The sequence below is a fragment of the Lissotriton helveticus genome, chromosome 7, assembly GCF_964261635.1.
Source record: "Lissotriton helveticus chromosome 7, aLisHel1.1, whole genome shotgun sequence".
NCBI lineage: Eukaryota > Metazoa > Chordata > Amphibia > Caudata > Salamandridae > Lissotriton > Lissotriton helveticus.
The window spans coordinates 637048942-637070171 of record NC_136068.1 but is presented as its reverse complement, the minus strand read 5'-3'; the positions used below and the strand labels follow the sequence as shown (position 1 = coordinate 637070171).

General features: G+C 41.9%; 1 protein-coding gene across 1 annotated transcript in view; it reads right to left on the bottom strand.

Moving 5' to 3' along the window:
- GREP1 (glycine rich extracellular protein 1) overlaps positions 1-21230 on the bottom strand; it is a 96668-nt gene that overhangs the window by 41744 nt on the left and 33694 nt on the right. The window contains exons 12-13 of the mRNA XM_078653218.1: positions 16506-16559; positions 7708-7761 (exon numbers count right to left, since the gene is read on the bottom strand). Of these exons, the coding sequence (XP_078509344.1) occupies positions 7708-7761; positions 16506-16559 (108 nt within the window). The remainder of the gene's footprint in view (positions 1-7707; positions 7762-16505; positions 16560-21230) is intronic.

Here is a 21230-nt window from a genome sequence, read left to right as displayed (position 1 = left end):
AGAGAGGTGGCTCAGGACCAAAACAAGGGAAGTCAAGTACCTGAAGAGCTTGGACAGCTATTAGAGAGGATTTCATCCTTCGGAACACTGGTTTATAATACTTCAACCGCATGCCAAACAATTGCAATATTTTTAGATGACTTCCCTGATATTCTTGTTTACTGAGGGGACAAAGTTTACATTATTCTAATAGCGACATATGTACCCCACATTCAGCCTTCCATTTTTGAAAAGTCCGAACCTTGGTCTTCATGTTATGGTCTAATACCCAAGTCTCCTTATTGGCTGAACCTTATTTAATTGAGTCTGGATCAAATGGATCTTACACTGTATCGACTGTGCTGGTGATCTTCGGTCCAGATAAAGTGCTAAAAATTTGGAATTGGAGCCAACCTTAAAACAATTGAATTTTCAAGGGAGAACACTGAATATTTGGGACACATAATTTCTGAGATATTAGTAGCCCCTAAACCCAAGAGTAAGGAACATGTAGCATCTTTCTTAGGGCTTTGTGAGTCTTATGAAAAATTTACCAAAAACTGCTGCAAAAACAGTTAATTTGAGGGAACTTTTAAACAAAACATTTGAGTGGGACGATTTGTGCCAAGACGAATTTCAAGCACTTAAAAATGACATCGTTTGCGCTGATGGTTTAGCACCATTTGATCCTTCCGGAGAATGTATTATCACTGTACATGACAGCAATGATGGTTAGGGTGCCACCATTGCTCAAGTGAAAAGAACAACTGAAATAACTGTGGGGTTTGGCTCAGGTCTTTGAGAGTAAACGAAAAAGTATTTTCTGTCATAGAAAAAGAATTGTTAAGTTGCTGCTGGGCGGTGGAACATTTTAAATGTTTCATATGGGGAAGAAGGTTTACTCTCAGGACTGATCACAAACTTTAGTCAGCATTCTTGGGGGCACCGTCATCAAGGCTCATACCCCTAGGATGACCAGGTTAAGTTCTAAACTGTTGCAACACAATTTCAATGTGGAGTTCATCCAAGGTGGGAAAAACACGAGAGTAGACTATTTATCACTTTCTCCTCTCAATGCTGCTGAGTATCCAGATAATGGGAATAAAGATGATGAGGAATGTTTAACTGCAACCATTGATGTGTGTCAAGATAATGCTCTCACGGAACAGGAGTGGAATAATGAAACAGTAAAGGGTGAAGAACTTGAGAGTGCTCAGAGATTCGCTATTGGAGGATGGCCTAAAGCGAAGACCTTGCCCTACCAGCTTGCAAGCTTATTTCAAAGTGGCTGATGAGTTTCTATCAAGAAAAAGGGATGCTGGTCCGAGGTGACACATTTGTACCTCCCACTGGTTTAAGAGATAAGAACATTCTCTATGATCATGAAGGACATATGGGTCAGACGATCACCAAGAGAAAGATTAGAGACAGTTACTGGTTGGATGGATGCTGAAATTATAACAACTGTACGCGCATGTGTCATGTGCTACCAGTGATAAAGGTCTGAAAATGGAAGCTGTTCCCCTAAAGCCTGTCTGTCTTCATTGGAGTGTAAGGTCTACACTTGTAATTGATTTTATTTGTCCTTTCAGTACCTTGACACATAAGTTTAGGTTTGCCATTGTGGTTGTAGATTATTATAGCAAATGGTGGGAAGTTAAATTCATAGAGGAATCCAACATCTCAGGTGTCATTAAGTTTTTGAAAACAAAATTTTAAGGGAGGGTTGTCCAAAGGAAATTACTTCTGCCAATGGAGTCCAATTTGTGTCCAGAGAGATTAAGGTTTTCTTGAACAGCAATTCCATAAGACACAAGGGCATAGCTTTGTATCAACCCCAGGCTAACGGACTCATAGAAAAAATGAACTGCACTCTGGTGGAGTGAATTCGGTGGGCTGTACAAAACAAGGTGGAGTTGTGTAGAATAAGCTTTGGTCCCACCGGTTCAGTCCGAATGCTGTTTCTGGCTTGTCTCCATTCAAAGTCTTCAGTGGGCGAGTGCCTGCGTCGGATGTATGACGTTACAACGCATACATTTACGTCGCATTACATTACATTGCGGTTTTTACAATGCAAGTCATTACAACGACCTGCGTTGGAGGGCGCTGGACTTAGGAGTAGTATAATTTACTATTCCAACTCCAGTCTACGTGCAGTAGGAAGGTGTTGTATAGTAAATTATACCATTCCTTTTCCTAGAGCGCCATCCAGCACAAGTCATTGTAATGACTTGTGTTGTAAAAACCGCAATGTAATGGCATCGCGATGTAATCCCCACGTTGTGGACGATGTTTCCCCCTGCGTCAAGGTTATGTCCTGCATGGTTGAGAGAGTGTCAAAGGGAAACTGATCAGATGGTCGGTGTAGATAAAATTGTAAGACCTAAAGTTGAAATGTTTCAAGCCAAAATGAAAAGCCAATATGATGCCACAGCACAAAGTCAAAGATAACAGAGTCAACATTCATGTGGGTGATTGGGTGCACATGAAAGATCCCACTCATGTTGCCAAGGGGAAATCTAAGTTTAGAGCACCAGTTAGAGTGGAAGTGTTCACTAGAAATGCTGGGAAACATCAATTACAACGAAACCTTTACAACGCACTACCATTACGACGCAACTTTTACAACGCAAACCATTACAACGCATAGCGCTGGGGGGCGCTCTAGGATAGGGAATGTATTTAATATACTATCCAACACCTTCCCTACTATCCACGGGGACTGGAGTTGGAATAGTAAATTAAATAAATCACTATCCAACGCCTAAAAGCATTATGCGTTGTAATGGTATGCGATGTAAAAACCACGTTGTAAAGGCATGCGATGTAAAAGTATGCGTTGTAACGTCATACATCCGAAATGCTGGCTGCACTGAGGGATGTGAATGGTGGAACAGGGGCAGGGTGGTGAAGGTGAACAATGACAATGGTTTCTCTGAACCAACAAGCATTGGAAATGCAATAGGTCTCGCAGCATTAGAGTTAGTGCTTTTAGAATTGTTTATGGTTTTTTTTGTAAATCTTTAGCATTTTTGTTTCCTGTAGCCAATGCTAAAGAATTAAAAAAAAAAAACCATAAACATTTCTAAAAGCTCTAACTCAAATGCTCCGAGACCTATTCCACTGTGTGAGGGTGAGGGGTTGAGGGTGAGTGAGGGTGAGTGAGGGTGGGTGAGGGTGAGTGAGGGTGAGGGGTTGAGGGTGAGTGAGAGTGAGGGTGAGGGTGAGTGAGGGTGAGTAAGGGTGAGGGTGAGGGTGAGGGTGAGTGAGGGTGAGTGTGAGCCATAGGTACTACGATCCTACCAGACGGGGACCTGCTACAGATATTCTGCTAAAGAATAAACGAGGGAGCACTCAGGGAAGTCTTCGAGGGATCATTGAGCACACTGGAATCTAGTGTTTGTTTTTCTCTTGGGAAGGGTATGGACCAGAAGTTATGAGTTGTTCAGTTAACTAGCTGAAGAGGTTTCTACGCTATGAAACGATGTTTGAAGGCCGGGGTGAGGGGAAGTACAAGGTTTACAATAAAATGTGGTGCCCAGTGATTGAAATCGAAATTTTGAAGTACAGGTACTCCTTGTTACAGAGTACCTATTTGGTACTGAGATGTGTCAGTACTCTCTCATTAAAAGCATCGGAGCAGTGCTATCCCTTCTAAATGCAGTCTTGCCATTTATTCCCCTGACTCTCAAATGCTTAGGTGTTCTATAGCGTTCGTAGGTATTGTTCACCGTTCGGTTTTCCTTAGCACTTTAAGTTCTGAGTTAATATATTACACAGTATGCACACGGAGCAGTTCTGTATGTGCAGGTAATGAACGCTGGCTCCCATGTCTGTAAACTTGTTTCTCGTCACTAAACTTTGACCCAGTGAGAAGCAGAAAAGTAAGACAATAAGAAGGCAAAGATAGAAAATAGTGCTGAAAAAAAGAGAAATATAAACAATGAATGCGGCGCGAGACTTAACATTAAACGCGGCCGCAATTAAACATCAAACGCCGGCCACGAGACTTAACACTAAACGCGGCAGTTAATATATTACACAGTATGCACACGGAGCAGTTCTGTATGTGCAGGTAATGAACGCTGGCTCCCATGTCTGTAAACTTGTTTCTCGTCACTAAACTTTGACCCAGTGAGAAGCAGAAAAGTAAGACAATAAGAAGGCAAAGATAGAAAATAGTGCTGAAAAAAAGAGAAATATAAACAATGAATGCGGCGCGAGACTTAACATTAAACGCGGCCGCAATTAAACATCAAACGCCGGCCACGAGACTTAACACTAAACGCGGCAGTTAATATATTACACAGTATGCACACGGAGCAGTTCTGTATGTGCAGGTAGTGAACGCCGGCTCCCATGTCTGTAAACTTGTTTCTCGTCACTAAACTTTGACCCAGTGAGAAGCAGAAAAGTAAGACAATAAGAAGGCAAAGATAGAAAATAGTGCTGAAAAAAAGAGAAATATAAACAATGAATGCGGCGCGAGACTTCACATTAAACGCGGCCGCAATTAAACATCAAACGCCGGCCACGAGACTTAACACTAAACGCGGCAGTTAATATATTACACAGTATGCACACGGAGCAGTTCTGTTTGTGCAGGTAGTGAACGCCGGCTCCCATGTCTGTAAACTTGTTTCTCGTCACTAAACTTTGACCCAGTGAGAAGCAGAAAAGTAAGACAATAAGAAGGCAAAGATAGAAAATAGTGCTGAAAAAAAGAGAAATATAAACAATGAATGCGGCGCGAGACTTCACATTAAACGCGGCCGCAATTAAACATCAAACGCCGGCCACGAGACTTAACACTAAACGCGGCAGTTAATATATTACACAGTATGCACACGGAGCAGTTCTGTATGTGCAGGTAGTGAACGCCGGCTCCCATGTCTGTAAACTTGTTTCTCGTCACTAAACTTTGACCCAGTGAGAAGCAGAAAAGTAAGACAATAAGAAGGCAAAGATAGAAAATAGTGTTGAAAAAAAGAGAAATATAAACAATGAATGCGGCGCGAGACTTAACATTAAACGCGGCCGCAATTAAACATCAAACGCCGGCCACGAGACTTAACACTAAACGCGGCCGCAATTAAACATGAAACGCGGCCGCGAGTATACATTCGATGCGGCAGCAAATATGCTTTAAACGTGGCCGCAAGAAAAAAAGCAAAAGACGCCAGTAATCAGGAGATTGCTTACGTAAATACGCTGCATCTATGGGAAGAAATATATTGCATGAGGGTATTTGTCTTCTATTGGGCCTCAGTAGGTCGTGGTGATTGTGATGGTGACAGTTACACAAACAAGCTCTCGGCATTGCGTGGCGGGAGGGGGCGGGGGGAACGTCGAGGGCAGGCAGGATGACTCAGGGGAGGGGGCGGAGCGGGGCAGAGCGGCATGTGGGTGTGAAGAAGCCGGGCCTTTGAAGTGAAGCTAAGCTTCACTTCAAAGGTGTCGGAGGAATGCGGGCGGCTGTGCACGCGCTTTTAAGCTCAATGCACATGCGCATTGAGCTTAAAAGTCACGGGCACTGCAAGGAATCGCCACGATTCCTTGCAAGTTAGATAAAGAGTCGATGAGCCCCTATAGTCTCGCTTGCTCGATGCGCATGCGCATCGACAGGCGAGACCTAAAAATGAATGGGGGTCGCTCTGAAACAAGTCTGACGCTGGGGGTTCGAGTTTGAAACCTGGTGTGAGTAATACGCTTACTGGGGCTACTCAATCTTTCAAACAAAGAAGTAGATGTAGTATCACTAAGCCTATCAGATGTGTGATTTTGTTCTCTGCACGTTTCACGTTATTTTCATTTTATATGTCACACTTATGTTGTATTTAGTTATTTTGCCTATGTTCCATCCTTTCTCTGTTCTTAAAATGTGTATTAGTTTATTTGCTCTTCATTGTGTTAATTGTAAGGAAGGGAGGTATTGTGGTGATATCTTTGTTAGAACATTCCATATTCCAGAAGCCTTTGCCTGGAATGTGGAATGCAGGCCTGGCTCTAGGACAGTGTGACCGGTGCCACCGTACCGGGTGCTGGCTTCCAGGGGGTGCTGTGTTTGCAAGTCTATTTAATTTAAAGCACCTGCTGCCACGTTTGTTTCCTCCAGCAATTTCGAGCAGATTACAAAGTGCATAGAATGTAAATCGGTCAGTGGGTTACTGCGTTTAAAAGAGACATAATTTTGTTACTTGCAATTTATAAGTTATAATTCCTAATATAGAATTTGAACTTATAAATGGCAAGTAACAAAAATATTTATTTTTTAACAGCAGTAACCCATTGACCTATTTACATTCTATGCACTTTGTCATTGTACTGAGCTATTAACTTTTATCAAAGAACTGCATGCACGCTGCAAAGTATTGATTGGAGCAAAGATTAATGTTGGAAGAAGGATTCATTTGGGCAGAAATCTATTCTCATTATTAAAGAGAACACCCAACTATTGTGTTTCTTTTTAAATTCTGAGTTTGTTCTTCTCTAAACCAAGCACTGTTAACCTATACTTCCTACCAGTATTGATGACATGTGACTCCTACACCTTGTAGTCCTCTGTCTTATGGAACATTTCCTATACTCTGAGTTACACACGTATGATTGATCGTCTCTGTGTAATGTGTGTGTGATGTAAAGTGCTCTGACACCCTACACTGGTATTAGGGGCGCTATATAAACATCTGACGGAGAGTACTAAATATGCATCTGAGAGAGTGATTATGGAGACTGGGGCACTGTTAAAGGTTGGTGGTGAGGTAATCTATGGTGGAGGTGGTCATTGGGGGAGCCAACAAACATTGTCGCACCGGGCGCCACCAGCTCTAGTAGAATGTAGTGTGTGGGGTTTGAGGTGAGCACAGTTCAATGATGGTCAGTTGATGCCGGGCTGCCGAGACTGTGGCTAATAAAGTGCAATACTTGAACAAGACACGACTCCAGAAGGTCATTTTGGTCCTTGTCACTACAAATGTGTGACACCTGCTAACAAAACCTGTTGGGGCTACTGACTAGAGTGTGCAAAATTCAGGTTATTTGTATTGCATAATTAAACACATTTGTTTGCAAAATTATGCAAAACTAAAATACGGAACTTCACGCTATACTTTAGCACAAAATGCTGCCTCCTCTCAATTTCTGACGCAAGGATGCCTTTCGCCGCAAAGAAATAGAGCAAAAAACACAAAAGGACCACGAACATCCACTCATATTTAACTGTTCTCGTGCATTCCTAGTCAACTTTTATCGCAAATGGCATGCTTGTGGCAAGGAATTACACTGGCCTAAAAGTGTAATTTGTGGGATTTCCCACACACGTAACAGGACATTCTCAGAATTGTGCCAATTATGCCAGCATAATGTATGTTCACCCAGGCCTAATACTGACACGCGCAGTGGAGCTGGAGAGCCTTGTGGTGGGAGGGAGGGAATGCTCTTGTGGGGATACCTGCTGAACAGGGACGTGAGGACAGGTGAAGTAATAACCTATGTAACAAAAGAACCAAATATTGCCTCTTAGAGTCACACCTTCTGGCCTGGGCTCAGATTACAGCTATAGTGGCTCCACGCTTGCAGAGAGAGAGAGAGGCCCATGCACTGCTCTTGAGTGACAGCTGCTAGCTGGTTCTGTTATTACTGCTGAATTGACCCATTGGGGAAAGAGAGCTGTTTACTAGTATTAGAGTGGCCCCTGCTGCCTGAGAGCAGTGCTGAACGATATCTTACCATTGCCATATTGTTGCTGAACCCCAGCGCCTTGGTATGCACCCGCATTGTAACCTGGAAATACAAAGAAAAACCCGGATTCATAATTTGCAACATGTACTGGAATTACAATGTTTTAAAAATGTTTTATGTATTCATTATGATACATAATGCAAATATATAAATACATATTAATACAGAATCTCAACTCAGTCATCTCCATTTTATATATAGTAGAAAGAAATCTCATTTTAGCAGTGAACAAAGGATCTTGAAAAGGAGAAATAAAGAAACCAAAGCCAATACCGATTCAAGAAAATAAATTGAATCTAAATTTCCAAGTTTAATAAAATCGTCATCTTTTTTTCAAATTTGGTTATATATTTTTACAGGTCAATTGTGTATAGCAGAGCAATGCTCAATTCTCTAATCCTAGAACATTTGAAACACCAATATCTAAAAACAGGAGATTTGTTCAGTTTTGCTTTGCAGTTATTAGACAATGATCCAAAAGCGTAGATATATTCAACAATTCATCTACTTCGATCTTCGGTCTATAAAAGTGCTATTGTCTCTGAAGGAATCAGCACTGCCGGAGAAATTAATTGATGCAGTAAATTGAAAAATCTTGCCAATTGTTAGAGAGGTGGCTAAGGGCCAAAACATGTGAAGCCAAGTACACGGAGAGTCATCTATACAGCTTGGACAGCTATTTGACATGTTAGTATCTTTCGTAACACTGGCATATTTATTTAAACCACATGCTATAAAATTGCAATATTTTTAGATGACTTCCCTGATATTCTAGTTCACTGAGGGGACAAAGTTTACATTATTCTAATAGAGACATATGTACCCCACATTCAGCCTTCCATTTTTGAAAAATCCGAACCTTGGTCTTCACATTATGCTCCAATAGCCAAGTCTCCCTATTGGCTGAGCCTTATTTAATTGAGTCTGGATCATATGGATCTTACACTGTATCAACTGTGCTGGTGATTTTCGGTCCAGAAAAAGTGTTCTTAATTTGTTTGTATTTACTGAGTTGTAGAGGGCTGTTCATAGGAAGATGTGGGGAATGATACTAGTGTTGTGGTTGTGAGTGGCTGGAGGGCATGAGGAAGGACCAAAAAGGTATTAAATATATAACTATTGACCTGCTTATGTACCCACCTCTGGGGTGGGTAATAAAGGTAAATGGAATACGTGGAGTGAATGGAAGTCAAGAAACTACAGGCATGTGATATAAAAGGCTCATGTGTGATGTTGAGTTTCCTAGAGCCCAGGGCAATGAGGGTAAGCTAGTGGTCTGACTTTCTGTGCCAGGGAAAACACTGGAAGACTATGTATACATTATTCCCACTCCTGGAGGCGAGAAGGGTGGGCGGGAAGAGTGTGTGTGAGTGTGGGGGGGTGCGTACATATGTGTGAACATGCACGCGATGCACCAATATCTTAGCCGGCTGAGAAATTGATTCACCCATGTTCAAATGAGGCAATGTGACCCCCCCCTTTTGTTAAATTTTTTCCCTGGTCTGAAAACTTGCCCTTATGACCGAAAACAAAAGTCATTATTAACAAATGAAAAACTCAATGCAGTTAGAACACTATTTAGATAACAAGAAGTGCTTTGGTGGGCTGCACACAGATTAAATCATATGATTGGAATTTACTTAATGGAGGTGCTTTAGAAGGGAAATCCTGTGACAAACATTCTCTCAGGGGATCCACGGCCAGAAAGTGTTTAGTGTACTCAAGTTCAAGCTGGATGCCCGAGTGGGCATACAGGAATCTGTCTACATGGTTTGCACGAAGCCTATACCAGCAGTGAGAGCACGGCATTCTCAAAGCGGTGCTCGCGCACTTACCGACTCGTCAGCGCAGGTATTCCAGGCGCGTATTACCCTGAGCAAATTTTGAATGTCCAAGTTGCCACCATCATGTTACTGAGCCTCTTCATGACAATGTTGCGGCGACTCTTCCTTTGAGCGTGAGCACGTTCTACTGACACGGACGGCACATTAGCGGCCATATTGGTTTGGGTTTGTCCTATGCGGATAAACAAACAGACGTTTGCATCCCAGCGGATCAGTTTACTGTTTGCGAAGAGGTCAAACTCCCGACAGCTGTGATGCGCACACATGCTGTGCATAACTCCGTTATCCAAGGTAAAGTTTGAGGTCATCCAGTGAGTTCGGATCTACACGTCTGTGATACACACACAAATAGTGTGCGGTCTGAATAATTTCTCCATTAGAGTAACTGTGTCTGATGCACTTAGACACAGTTCTTCTAGCCCGCACATTAAACTGTGTACCCATTTGTACATTTATTTTTCGGATGTATGTCATGACAACGCTGGCTTTACACCGCGCTATCATTACAACGCATCCATCACACCGCAAGTCGTTACAACGACTTGCGCTGTAGGCGCTGGATTTAGGAATAGTATGATTTACTATTCCAACTCCAGCCTACGTAACAGTAGGGAAGGTGTTGGAATAGTAAATCATACTATTTCTTAGTATATAGGGCTATCCGGCGAAAGTCCTTGTAATGACTTGCGTTGTGATGGCTGCGTCGTAATGGTAGCGCAGTGTAAATCCCGCATTGTAATGGCTGTCTCCCTTCTTTTTCTCTTATAGGGACAAGACATTTCGCTATCATTATCTGTTATATTATCATATGTACACATTTATCTGTTTTACTCTGTCTTGTGTTAGGGTATTTAGAAATTACTACCTGGGTGCCATACCATGCAAAGTGTTAATGCCCCCGCTTTTCTCCAATTACTGAGTGACCCACACATTCCAAGGAGAAATTGGCACAGAGATTTTACTAAATACTTGGGAGCCATTGGGGAAATAGATATTACCCAGAACCCAAAAGGTTTTTGTTGGAGCATAATTTGGGTTTTGAGGATCAATCCATTTATGAGCATCTGCCACCCTTTCAATTAGTAGAAGATGATGAGGACATTGATGAGTATCAGCTGGCTGTGAAGAAACTTAAATTTTTTTTTTATGTACAACATGGTTTAATAGTTAATAGACTACATTTTTTTCAAGAGAGCAACAGCAGGATAAATCCATTGCCACATATGTAGCGGTATTACGTATGCTGGCTGCTGAATGTGAGTTTGAAAATTTTACGTCACAACTAATCCGTGACCAGATAGTTGTACATTGTAGGAAAAATGGTACATTGTTAGGAAGAGGTGTGGCGCCGCGGCTAGGGTGACTGACTCCGGAATCTGGGGATCAAGGTTCGATCCCCGGCACTGTCGGCAGATTAGCCCAGCACCATGTGACTCTGGGCAATAGCTTGCTTAATCTTCCCGACGGCCCTCAGCGCCTAGAGACCCTTACGGGTGATTGTGCGCTTTACAAATGTGGATTATTATTATTATAAAAAAGTCCAGGAGAAATTACTAACTATGAACAATACGAGTTTGTCTAAGACAATCAATGTTGTGAAAAACATTGACTTATCTCGTAAGTCTTGTAGAGAATTGACACTTAAGAACCATAGTGGGGTGTCGGTTGTGAATGAAAGTGGCAGTGACAAACAAAATGGGCACAATAAGAAAATTACAAAGAGAGAGTCTAAAGGAGGATTCTTTAGTATAACATTTTTTGCTTCAGGTGTGGATTTTCTAATCATGGTCCCAACGGTCGGCCATGTCTAGTGAGAAACGTTAAGTGTAGAACATGTGGTAAAATAGGGCATTTTGCCAAAGTTTGTCAGTCAGCCAAGGATCAAGTCAACACTGTACCAGAAAGTGAGTTGTGGGCAGTTCAGAGGTTGAACAGTTCATGGCAAAGGACTTGGTTTTGGTCGTCCAAGGTGGTGAATCCAATTGTGTTAATCCATATGAAGATATTGTTGTTGATGTAAAGGTGTTTAGATTACTGATTGATTCTGGTTCCAGGATGACGATGGTGACTGATAAGTTGTTCCAGGAAGTATGGGGTGACAGGAAACTACTTCCAACTGATAGGAATCCTGAGAAATGTGATGGGTTTAAGATTGAACTTTCTGGATATTTTGAAAGCCATTTGAGGTTCAAAACCAGAACTATTTTTGGTACGGTGCATGTTGCCAAGAAAGGCTTAAACATCCTTGGATGGCATCATCAGGGTTTGTTTGGCATGATGCTGAGGCCTGGACGGAAAGTTCAGGTTTCCTTAGTGACGGAGGGAGCCCCAACTGAACAAGTTTCTGGTGAAGTTGACCCCAAGGCGAAGTGGACTGGTTTATTTGGGACAGTTTTGGGTGAGAAGTTGGGAAGGATTGAAGGTTTTAAACATAAAATCAGGTCCAAAGTGGCATCACTCCGGTCAAGCATAAATTAAGGAAAGTACCGAAATGGGTGAAGTTGGCATGATTGAACCCATTGAATCATACCTTTGGTTATCTCCTTTGGTGATAGCAAGGAAAGAAATGGTCAATTGTGAGTTTGCATAGACCTTAGGAATCATAACAAGGCGATTTGGGTAAATTTACACCCTTTAACCTGAATAGAAGACATCATTAGCACTTTTGCGGGTGCTAAGGTATTTTCCAAGATCGACTTAGTGTACGCTTACGAGCAGATTGAACTTGATAAGTCTTCTCAACACCTTACGACTTTTGTGTCTCCTGTTGGAACGGTTCAGTTCATCAGGATGCCTTTTGGCTTAGCATCAGCTGCTTCCATTTTTCAACATGTGCTATATAATATGTTGAAGGGGATCAAAGGGGTAGTGACATTCCAGGACGATATTTTGGTGGCTGGTGAAGATGATGTTAGTCATCACAACCGTATGCATGAAGTGTTGAAAAATGTACAAAAATGTGGTTTTCAAGGGAGAACATTGAATATTTGGGACACATAATTTCTGAGAAGCGAGTAGAGCTCAGGCCTGGGTTGGTTGATGCTATTTCAGAAGCCCCTACACCCAAGAGTAAGGAATGTGTAGCATCTTTCTTAGGGCTTTGTGAGTTTTATGCAAAATTTATCAAAAACGGTGCTGCAAAAACAGTTCATTTGAGGGAACTTTTAAAGAAGAACAAAACATTTGAGTGGGGCCATTTGTGCTAAGATGAATTTCAAGCACTTAAAAATGACATTTTTCCGCTGATGTTTTAGCACTATTTGATCCTTCCGGAGAATGTATTATCACTGTACATGACAGCAATGATGGTTAGAGTGCCACCATTGCTCAAGTGAAAAGAACAACTGAAATAACTGTGGGGTTTGTGCTCAGGTCTTTGAGATTAACAGAAAAAGTATTTTCTGTCATAGAAAAAGAATTGTTGGGTTGCTGCTGGGCGGTGGAACATTTCAAATGTTTGTTATGGGGAAGAAGGTTTACTCTCAGGACTGATCACAAACTTTAATAAGCATTCTTGGGGGCACGGTCATCAAGGCTCATACACCTAGGACGGCCAAGTTAAGTTCTAAACTATTGCAATACAATTTCAATGTGGAGTTCATCCAAGGTGGGAAAAACACGAGATAGGACTATTTATGACTTTCGCCTCTCAATGTTGCTGAGTATCCAGATAATGGGAATGAAGATGATGAGGAATGTGTAACTGCAACCATTGATGTGTGTCAAGATAATGCTTTCATGGAACAGGAGTGGAATAATGAAACAGTGAAGGGTGAAGAACTTGAGAGTGCTCAGAGATTCGCTATTGGGGGATGGACTGAAGAGAAGGCCTTGCCCTACCGGGTTGCAAGCTTATTTCAAAGTGGCTGGTGAATTTTCTATCGAGAAAAAAGGAATGCTGGTCCGAGGTGACAAATTTGTAACTCCCACTAATTTGAGAGAAATGATCATTCTCTATGATCATAAAGGACAATTGGGTCAGACGATCACCAAGAGAAAGATGAGAGACAGTTACTGGTTGGATGGATGCTGAAATTTCAGCAACTGTGTCATGTGTGCTACCAGTGATAAATTTCTGAAAATGGACTGCCCCCCTCCAGCCTGTCTGTCTTCATGAGAGTGTAAGGTCTACACTTGCATTTAATTTTATTTGTCCTTTCAGTACCTTGAAACGTAAGTTTAGGTTTGCCATTGTGGTTGTAGATTATTATAGCGAATGGTGGGAAGTTAAATTCATAGAGGAATCCAACACCCGAGGTGTCATTGAGTTTTTGAAAAAAGAAATTTAAGGGAGGGTTGTCCAAAGGAAATTATTTCTGCCAACGGAGTCCAATTTGTGTCCAGAGAGATGAAGGTTTTCTTGGACAGCAATGCCATATGACACAAGCGCATAGCTTTGTATCATCCCCAGGCCCACGGACACATAGAAAAAATGAACTGCACTCTGGTGGAGTGGATTCAGTGGGCTGTACAAAACAAGGTGGAGTTGTGTGAAGCTGTGGAAAATATGCTTTGGTAACAGAGTCAACATTCATGTGGGTGATTGAGCGCACATGAAAGATCCCACTCATGTTGCCTAGGGGAAATCTAACTTTAGAGCACCAGTTAGAGTGGAAGTGGTCACTCGAAATGCTGGCCGAACTGAGGGAAGTGAATGGTGGAACAGGAGCAGGGTGGTGAATGTGAACAATGACAATGGTTCCTCAGAACCAAAAATGAATGGGGGTCCCTCAGGGGACAAATCTGATGCTGGGGGTTCGAGTTTGAAACCTGGTGTGAGTAATACGCTTACTGGGGCTACTCAATCTTTCAAACAAAGGAGTAGACAAAGGAGTACTATCACTTAGCCTATCAGATTTCGTGATTTGTTATTTTGTTTTTTATACGTTCCATGCCATTTTCATTTTATATGTCATACGTATGTTGTATTTAGTTATTTTGCCTTTGTTCAAACCTTTCTTTGTTCTTAAAATTTGTATTTGTTTATTTGCTCTTCATTGTGTAAATTGTAAGGAAGGGAGGTATTGTGGTGGTGTCTTTGTTAGTACATTCCACATTCCAGAAGCCCTTGCCTGGAATGTGGAATGCAGGACCGGCTCTATGGCAGTGTGACCGGTGCCAACGCACCGGGTGTTGGCTTCCGGAGCGTGCTGTTTTTGCAAGTCTATTATTAATTTAAAGCACCTGCTGCCGCGTTCGTTTCCTCCAGCAATTTCCAGGCAACATAAAAATCTGAAGAAATCATCCTGTGGTTAATGTTTTTCCGGAAGAAAGATCGGAGCTTTGTTTAATTGTTGTATTGACTCACTATAAAGTAGTGCAGAGGGTTAATATGCCTGTTGCAGAAAACAAAATACTGAGCAGATTACAAAGTGCATAGAATGTAAATCGGTCAGTGGGTTACTGCGTTTAAAAGAGACATAATTGTGTTACTTGCACTTTATAATTTAAAATCCCTAATATAGAATTTGAACTTATATATGGCACTAACCTATTGACCTATTTACATTGTATGCACTTTGAAACTGTACTGAACGATTAAATGTTATCAAAGAACTGCATGTACGCAAAGTATTGATTGGAACAAAGATTAATGTTGGAAAAAGGATTAATTTGGGCAGAAATCTATTCTCATTATTAAAGAGAACACCCAACTATTGTGTTTCTTTTTAAATTCTGAGTTTGTTCTTCTCTAAACGAAGCACTGTTAACCTATACTTCCTACCAGTATTGATGGCATGTGACTCCTACACCTTGTAGTCCTCTGTCTTATGGAACATTTCCTATACTCTGAGTTACACACGTATGATTGATCGTCTCTGTGTAATGTGTGTGTGATGTAAAGTGCTCTGACACCCTACACTGGTATTAGGGGCGCTATATAAACATCTGACGGAGAGTACTAAATATGCATCTGAGAGAGTGATTATGGAGACTGGGGCACTGTTAAAGGTTGGTGGTGAGGTAATCTATGGTGGAGGTGGTCATTGGGGGAGCCAACAAACATTGTCGCACCGGGCGCCACCAGCTCTAGTGCCGGCCCTGGTAGAATGTAGTGTGTGGGGTTTGAGGTGAGCACAGTTCAATGATGGTCAGTTGATGCCGGGCTGCCAAGACTGTGGCTAATAAAGTACAATACTTGAACAAGACACGACTCCAGAAGTTCATTTTGGTCCTTGTCACTACAAATGTGTGACACCTGCTAACAAAACCTGTTGGGGCTACTGACTAGAGTGTGCAAAATGCAGGTTATTTGTATTGCATAACTACGCACATTTGTTTGCAAAATTATGCAAAACTAAAATATGGAACTTCACGCCATAATTTAGCACAAAATGCTGCCTCCTCTCAATTTCTGACGCAAGGATGCCTTTCGCCACAAAGAAATAGAGCAAAAAACACAAAAGGACCACGAACATCCACTCATATTTAACTGTTCTCGTGCATTCCTAGTCAACTTTTATCGCAAATGGCATGCTTGTGGCAAGGAATCAAGCTGGCCTAACAGCGTAATTTGGGGGATTTCCCACACGCGTATCAGGACATTCTCAAAATTGTGCCAATTATGCCAGCATAATGTACATTTCACCCAGGCCTAATACTGACACGCGTAGTGGAGCTGGAGAGCCTTGTGGTGGGAGGGAGGGAATGCTCTTGTGGAGATACCTGCTGAACAGGGACGTGAGGACAGGTGAAGTAATAACCTATGTAACAAAAGAACCAAATATTGCCTCTTAGAGTCACACCTTCTGGCCTGGGCTCAGATTACAGCTATAGTGGCTCCACGCTTGCAGAGAGAGAGAGGCCCATGACCTGCTCTTAAGTGACAACTGCTAGCTGGTTCTGTTATTACTGCTGAATTGACCCATTGGGGAAAGAGAGCTGTGTACTAGTATTAGAGTGACCCCTGCTGGCTGAGAGCACTGCTGAACGATGTCTTACCATTGCCATATTGCTGCTGAACCCCAGCGCCTTGGTATGCACCCGCATTGTAACCTGGAAATACAAAGAAAAACCTGGATTCATAATTTGCAACATGTGAAGGAATTAAAATGTTTTATAAAATATTTTATGTATTCATTATGATACATAATACAAATATATAAATACATATAAAAAAGAATCTCAACTCAGTCTTCTCCATTTTATATATATTAGAAAGAAATCTCATTTTAGCAGTGAATAAAGGATCTTGAAAAGAAGAAACAAAGAAACCAAAGCAAATACCGATTTAAGAAAATAAATTAAATCTAAATTTCCTAGTTCAATAAGATCGTCATCTTTTTTCAAATTTTGTATGAGAGCAATGCTAAATGCTCTAATCCTAGAAAATTTGAAACACCAATCGCTAAAAACAGGAGATTTGTTCAGTTTTGCTCTGCAGTTATTAGAAAATGATCCAAAAGCGTAGATATATACACCGAACCAATCTACTTCGCTCTTCGACCTATAAAAGTGCTATTCTCTCTGAAGGAATCTGCACTGCCGGAGAAATTAATTGATGAAGTAAATTGAAAAATCTTGCCAATTGTTAGAGAGGTGCCTCAGGGCCAAAACACGTGAAGCAAGTACCCGGAGAGTCATCTATACAGCTTGGACAGCTATTGGAGAGGATTTCATCCTTCGGAACACTGGTTTATAATACTTCAACCACATGCTATAAAATTGCAATATTTTTAGATGACTTTCCTGATATTCTAGTTTACTGAGGGGACAAAGTTTACATTATTCTAATAGCGACATATGTACCCCACATTCAGCCTTCCATTTTTGAAAAGTCTGAACCTTGGTCTTCACGTTATGGTTCAACAACCAAGTCTCACTATTGGCTGAGACTTATTTAATTGAGTTTGGATCATATGGATCTTACACTGTATCGACTGTGCTCGTGATCTTCGGTCCAGATAAAATGCTCTTAATTTGTGAAAAAGGCAACAAGAGTTGGGGTTTTAAACCGATCTGCAGTTGATAGTAGTTGCATAAACAGTTCAAGCAAACAAAATCCCCCAATCGTTTACTGAGTTGTAGAGGTTTTTTCATAGGAAGATGTAGGGAATTATACTAGTGTTGTGGTTGTGAGTGGCTGGAGGGTATGAGGTAGGACCAAACAGGTATTAAATATATAACTATTTACCTGCTTATATACCCACCTCTGGGGTGAATACATAAGCAGGTAAATGGAATAAATGGAGTAAATGGAAGTACAAAAATACAGGCATGTGATACAAAGGCTCATGTGTGATGCTGAGTTTCCTAGAGCCCAGGGCAAGGAGGGTAAGCTAGTGGTCTGGCTTCCTGTGCTAGGTAAAACACTGGAAGACTATGTATACATTATTCCCACTCCTAGGGGCGGGAAGAGTGTGTGTGTGTGTGTCTACACATATCTGTGCATGCGTGCATGAGTGTACATGTGATGCACGAATATGTTAGCGGGCTGAGAAATTGATTCACTCATGTTCAAATGAGGAAATGTGATCCCCTCCCTTTTGATACATCTTTATTCCCTGGTCGGAAAACTTGCCCTTCTGACCAGAACCAAAAGACATTAATAACAAATGAGAAATTTAATGCAGTTAGAATATTATTTAGATAACTGGAAGTTTTTTGGTGGGCTACACACATATTAAATTATGTGATTGGAATTTACTTAATGGAGGCGCTTTACAAGGGAACCTGTGTGACAACTGGGAGGCGAACAACACTGCACTTGTGAATATGTCAGAAAAATATGGTGATCAGGATGTTAAACATCGCACCAAGGAAATAAGAATACAACTGTTTGTTTGGCAGGTATGAAGGCAGGAGATCAGAAAATTTGGGGGTTCCTTTTTAGGTCTCGCCTGAGCCAGCGCATGCGCTGCACTGCAAGACATTTAGTAAACGGAGTTTTCAAAGTGCTACCCCATGCTTTTGATGGCCTAGCGCTTGCGGTTACGCATGCGTGCACGTGTGCACGCACACACCCGCCAGCTTTCACCGTCCGAGTCGCCATCTGGACCACGATCAGTTTCACTTTCACGTTCCACTTTTGCACGCGCACACACAACCCCCATTTGCGGCCGCACGTCTTGTTTAAACAAACATTACCGGCTTGTTTAATTTCCTTTTGCTGCTTAGCGCTCGTGCACTCCCCCCACCCCTCCCGCTTGTTAAGTTCACAGAAAACTAAGTTCACCTTAAACATTCCACCAAAAACTCCTTATCAAAGCAAGATGCCCCGGTTCTGCGTACATAGCCAATGTCTCTAACAGCTACTATAACACTCAGCGACACTGAGACATAGCAGGGGCGATCTACGACACAATCTTTACTGCAGAGCTTGACAAGGAACTGGCCTCAGAGCAAAATATGTTTATTCACAATAAATAACAGACAGACATCACTGTAAAGCGGGTACATTTTGATGATAGGCGGAAATGCACAAGACTATCCCAATACGTGCATGGTGCTTTTGTGAGGCACTGGCCAACTATACTCGGTTGCAGCACAGACTGGACGGAACGCAAACTTGAGGGAAGTAACTTGCAGGGAATGAAGCATGCAGAAACCCACTTGTGCAGCTCTTCGGGATGCATATCTCTTATCATGCGTTGGCACTCACGCTGAAAACTGCTCTACTTACTGCAACACCTGCTGCAGGGAAGACGCTGCTGCTCACGCCGCACAGATGCTTTAGCTTAGATCAGCATCCAAAACAATAAACCTAATTGTAGGACAAGTCTGCATGCTCATTCCGTGCCAGCCCTTATCTGTCTCTGTGAGCACACTGCTGTCAGCCATCTTGGAGTACTGAACGTTCTTATTGCAGTCAAAGCTGTCACTTAAAACTTCTAGCACACAAATATGTTACCATTAGCATTTTACTATATTCAACAGACCTGTATACCGCCATCTCGGATTTAACATTAACATTTGAAGCATTTTTAGTTCATTTTTGTAACTCTATAAAACCACTGCTTTTATTATACTTTGTTTCATGCTTGATATGCACTCTGTTCATGGTGGCGCAAGTAAGGTTAGTAAAGCAGAGGACGCTTCACCTCATCTGCTTTGCTCCTTTTGCTGCACATGTGCGAATCTAGTGCTGTTCCTCGGACACTTCAATCGAGGTCATTCACACACTTTTCCAGTGGCGTCACTGCGCCTGCATTCCTGTGGTCTTTATTTAGGGGTGAGTGCCACGCGGGAAAGAACGGAGATACAGGGACTGATAGTTGCCATGGAGATGACGTCAAGCAAAATACTTGTGTATCCTGACAAACTAGAGGGGAACTTCAACTGCCTTTCAACATCAGAGCTGCTAAAATGTTGAAGTAGCCTCAGTGCAAACCAACTGGCAATAGAAGAACGCCCAGACCAGGGAGATTATTGTTGTGGTTGTTTCTTTTCTGAAACTATACTTTCCTAAAGCACTCCAAGGAGGAGACAGATGACGATGTTTAACAGACTATGGTACGATACGGGTAACGCTGTTAGGAAAAGAAGCATTGGCATAGCCAATAGGTCTCGCCTTAGGGACCTTATAAGTATTTAATTATGCAGCACAATATCATTGATGCAACATAAACTGTTGAATGGCTAAACACTTATAAAGTCCCAAGGGCGAGACCTATTGGCTATGCCAATGCTTGTTTACTTTTATATTTGTGGCTATTTTTGCCGTAAAAAAGCCAGGTGAGAGCAGAAGGCAAACATTACGAAACAGTGGTTGATATTTTATTTGTTCCATGTATGTATACTTTGTACAAGTATTGGAAAAATTCAATAAAGAAACATATCAAAAACCTAAACAAATCCATCTTGTAACCTACGAGTTGACTGGGAATATTTATCACTTTATCTACAAGGACTACATTGTCAACATTTACATTGTTGCTTTCAAATCGTCATATATATACCGCATCAATACACACTGTACATATTGTACTATCACATTGTCACCGTTGCATTATCAATACCACTAGATAGACAGCTCACCTAATCACAATCCCTACTCCTGGTCAGACCCCTTTCCCTAACTCCCCACCTTACCACTATCTCTATTCATAATGCCAGTTTGATCCTAATCCGTACCTGTCACTCCCTCTAACGCTAACCTTAACACCATCCACAAATAGCCCCAATTCAGCTCAAAATTTTAACCGCTATTCCAATCCTAACTCTGCCCAAACTCTACCAAAGACCCTGAGCTCATCCATTAACTCAATGCTTAACCACACCTCCTATCCAACCCTAACACAACCCCTAACCTGACCACTGACCCTTGAATGCAACCTGTAACCCAATGCAGTTCCTAATCCCACCCCCACTACCCATAATCCAAAACCCAGAACAGCCACAAACCATAATCCATCCGCTAACCCTAAGCAACCCTTTACCCTCAGCCCTTGGTGACGGCACCTAAAGTTCAGGGGAATGCCAGGCACTTTTTACGACACCCACTATGGGTAGCTACATTTGGCTTACATCCATAGTATGTTCTGTGGAGAGTTCCTACCTTAGAAGCGAGACCAGCTCAAAAGTTATAATTAATGTGAAGGAGAGAGACTTAGAAGTGAAGGATTGCAATGCTGGCTGTGGGGTGCTTCTAACCAAAGTTTAGCACTGATGGCTGTCGTGGTCTTTCGCTGATGGTGCAAGTCCCCCTAGATCCAGGACAGATGGGAG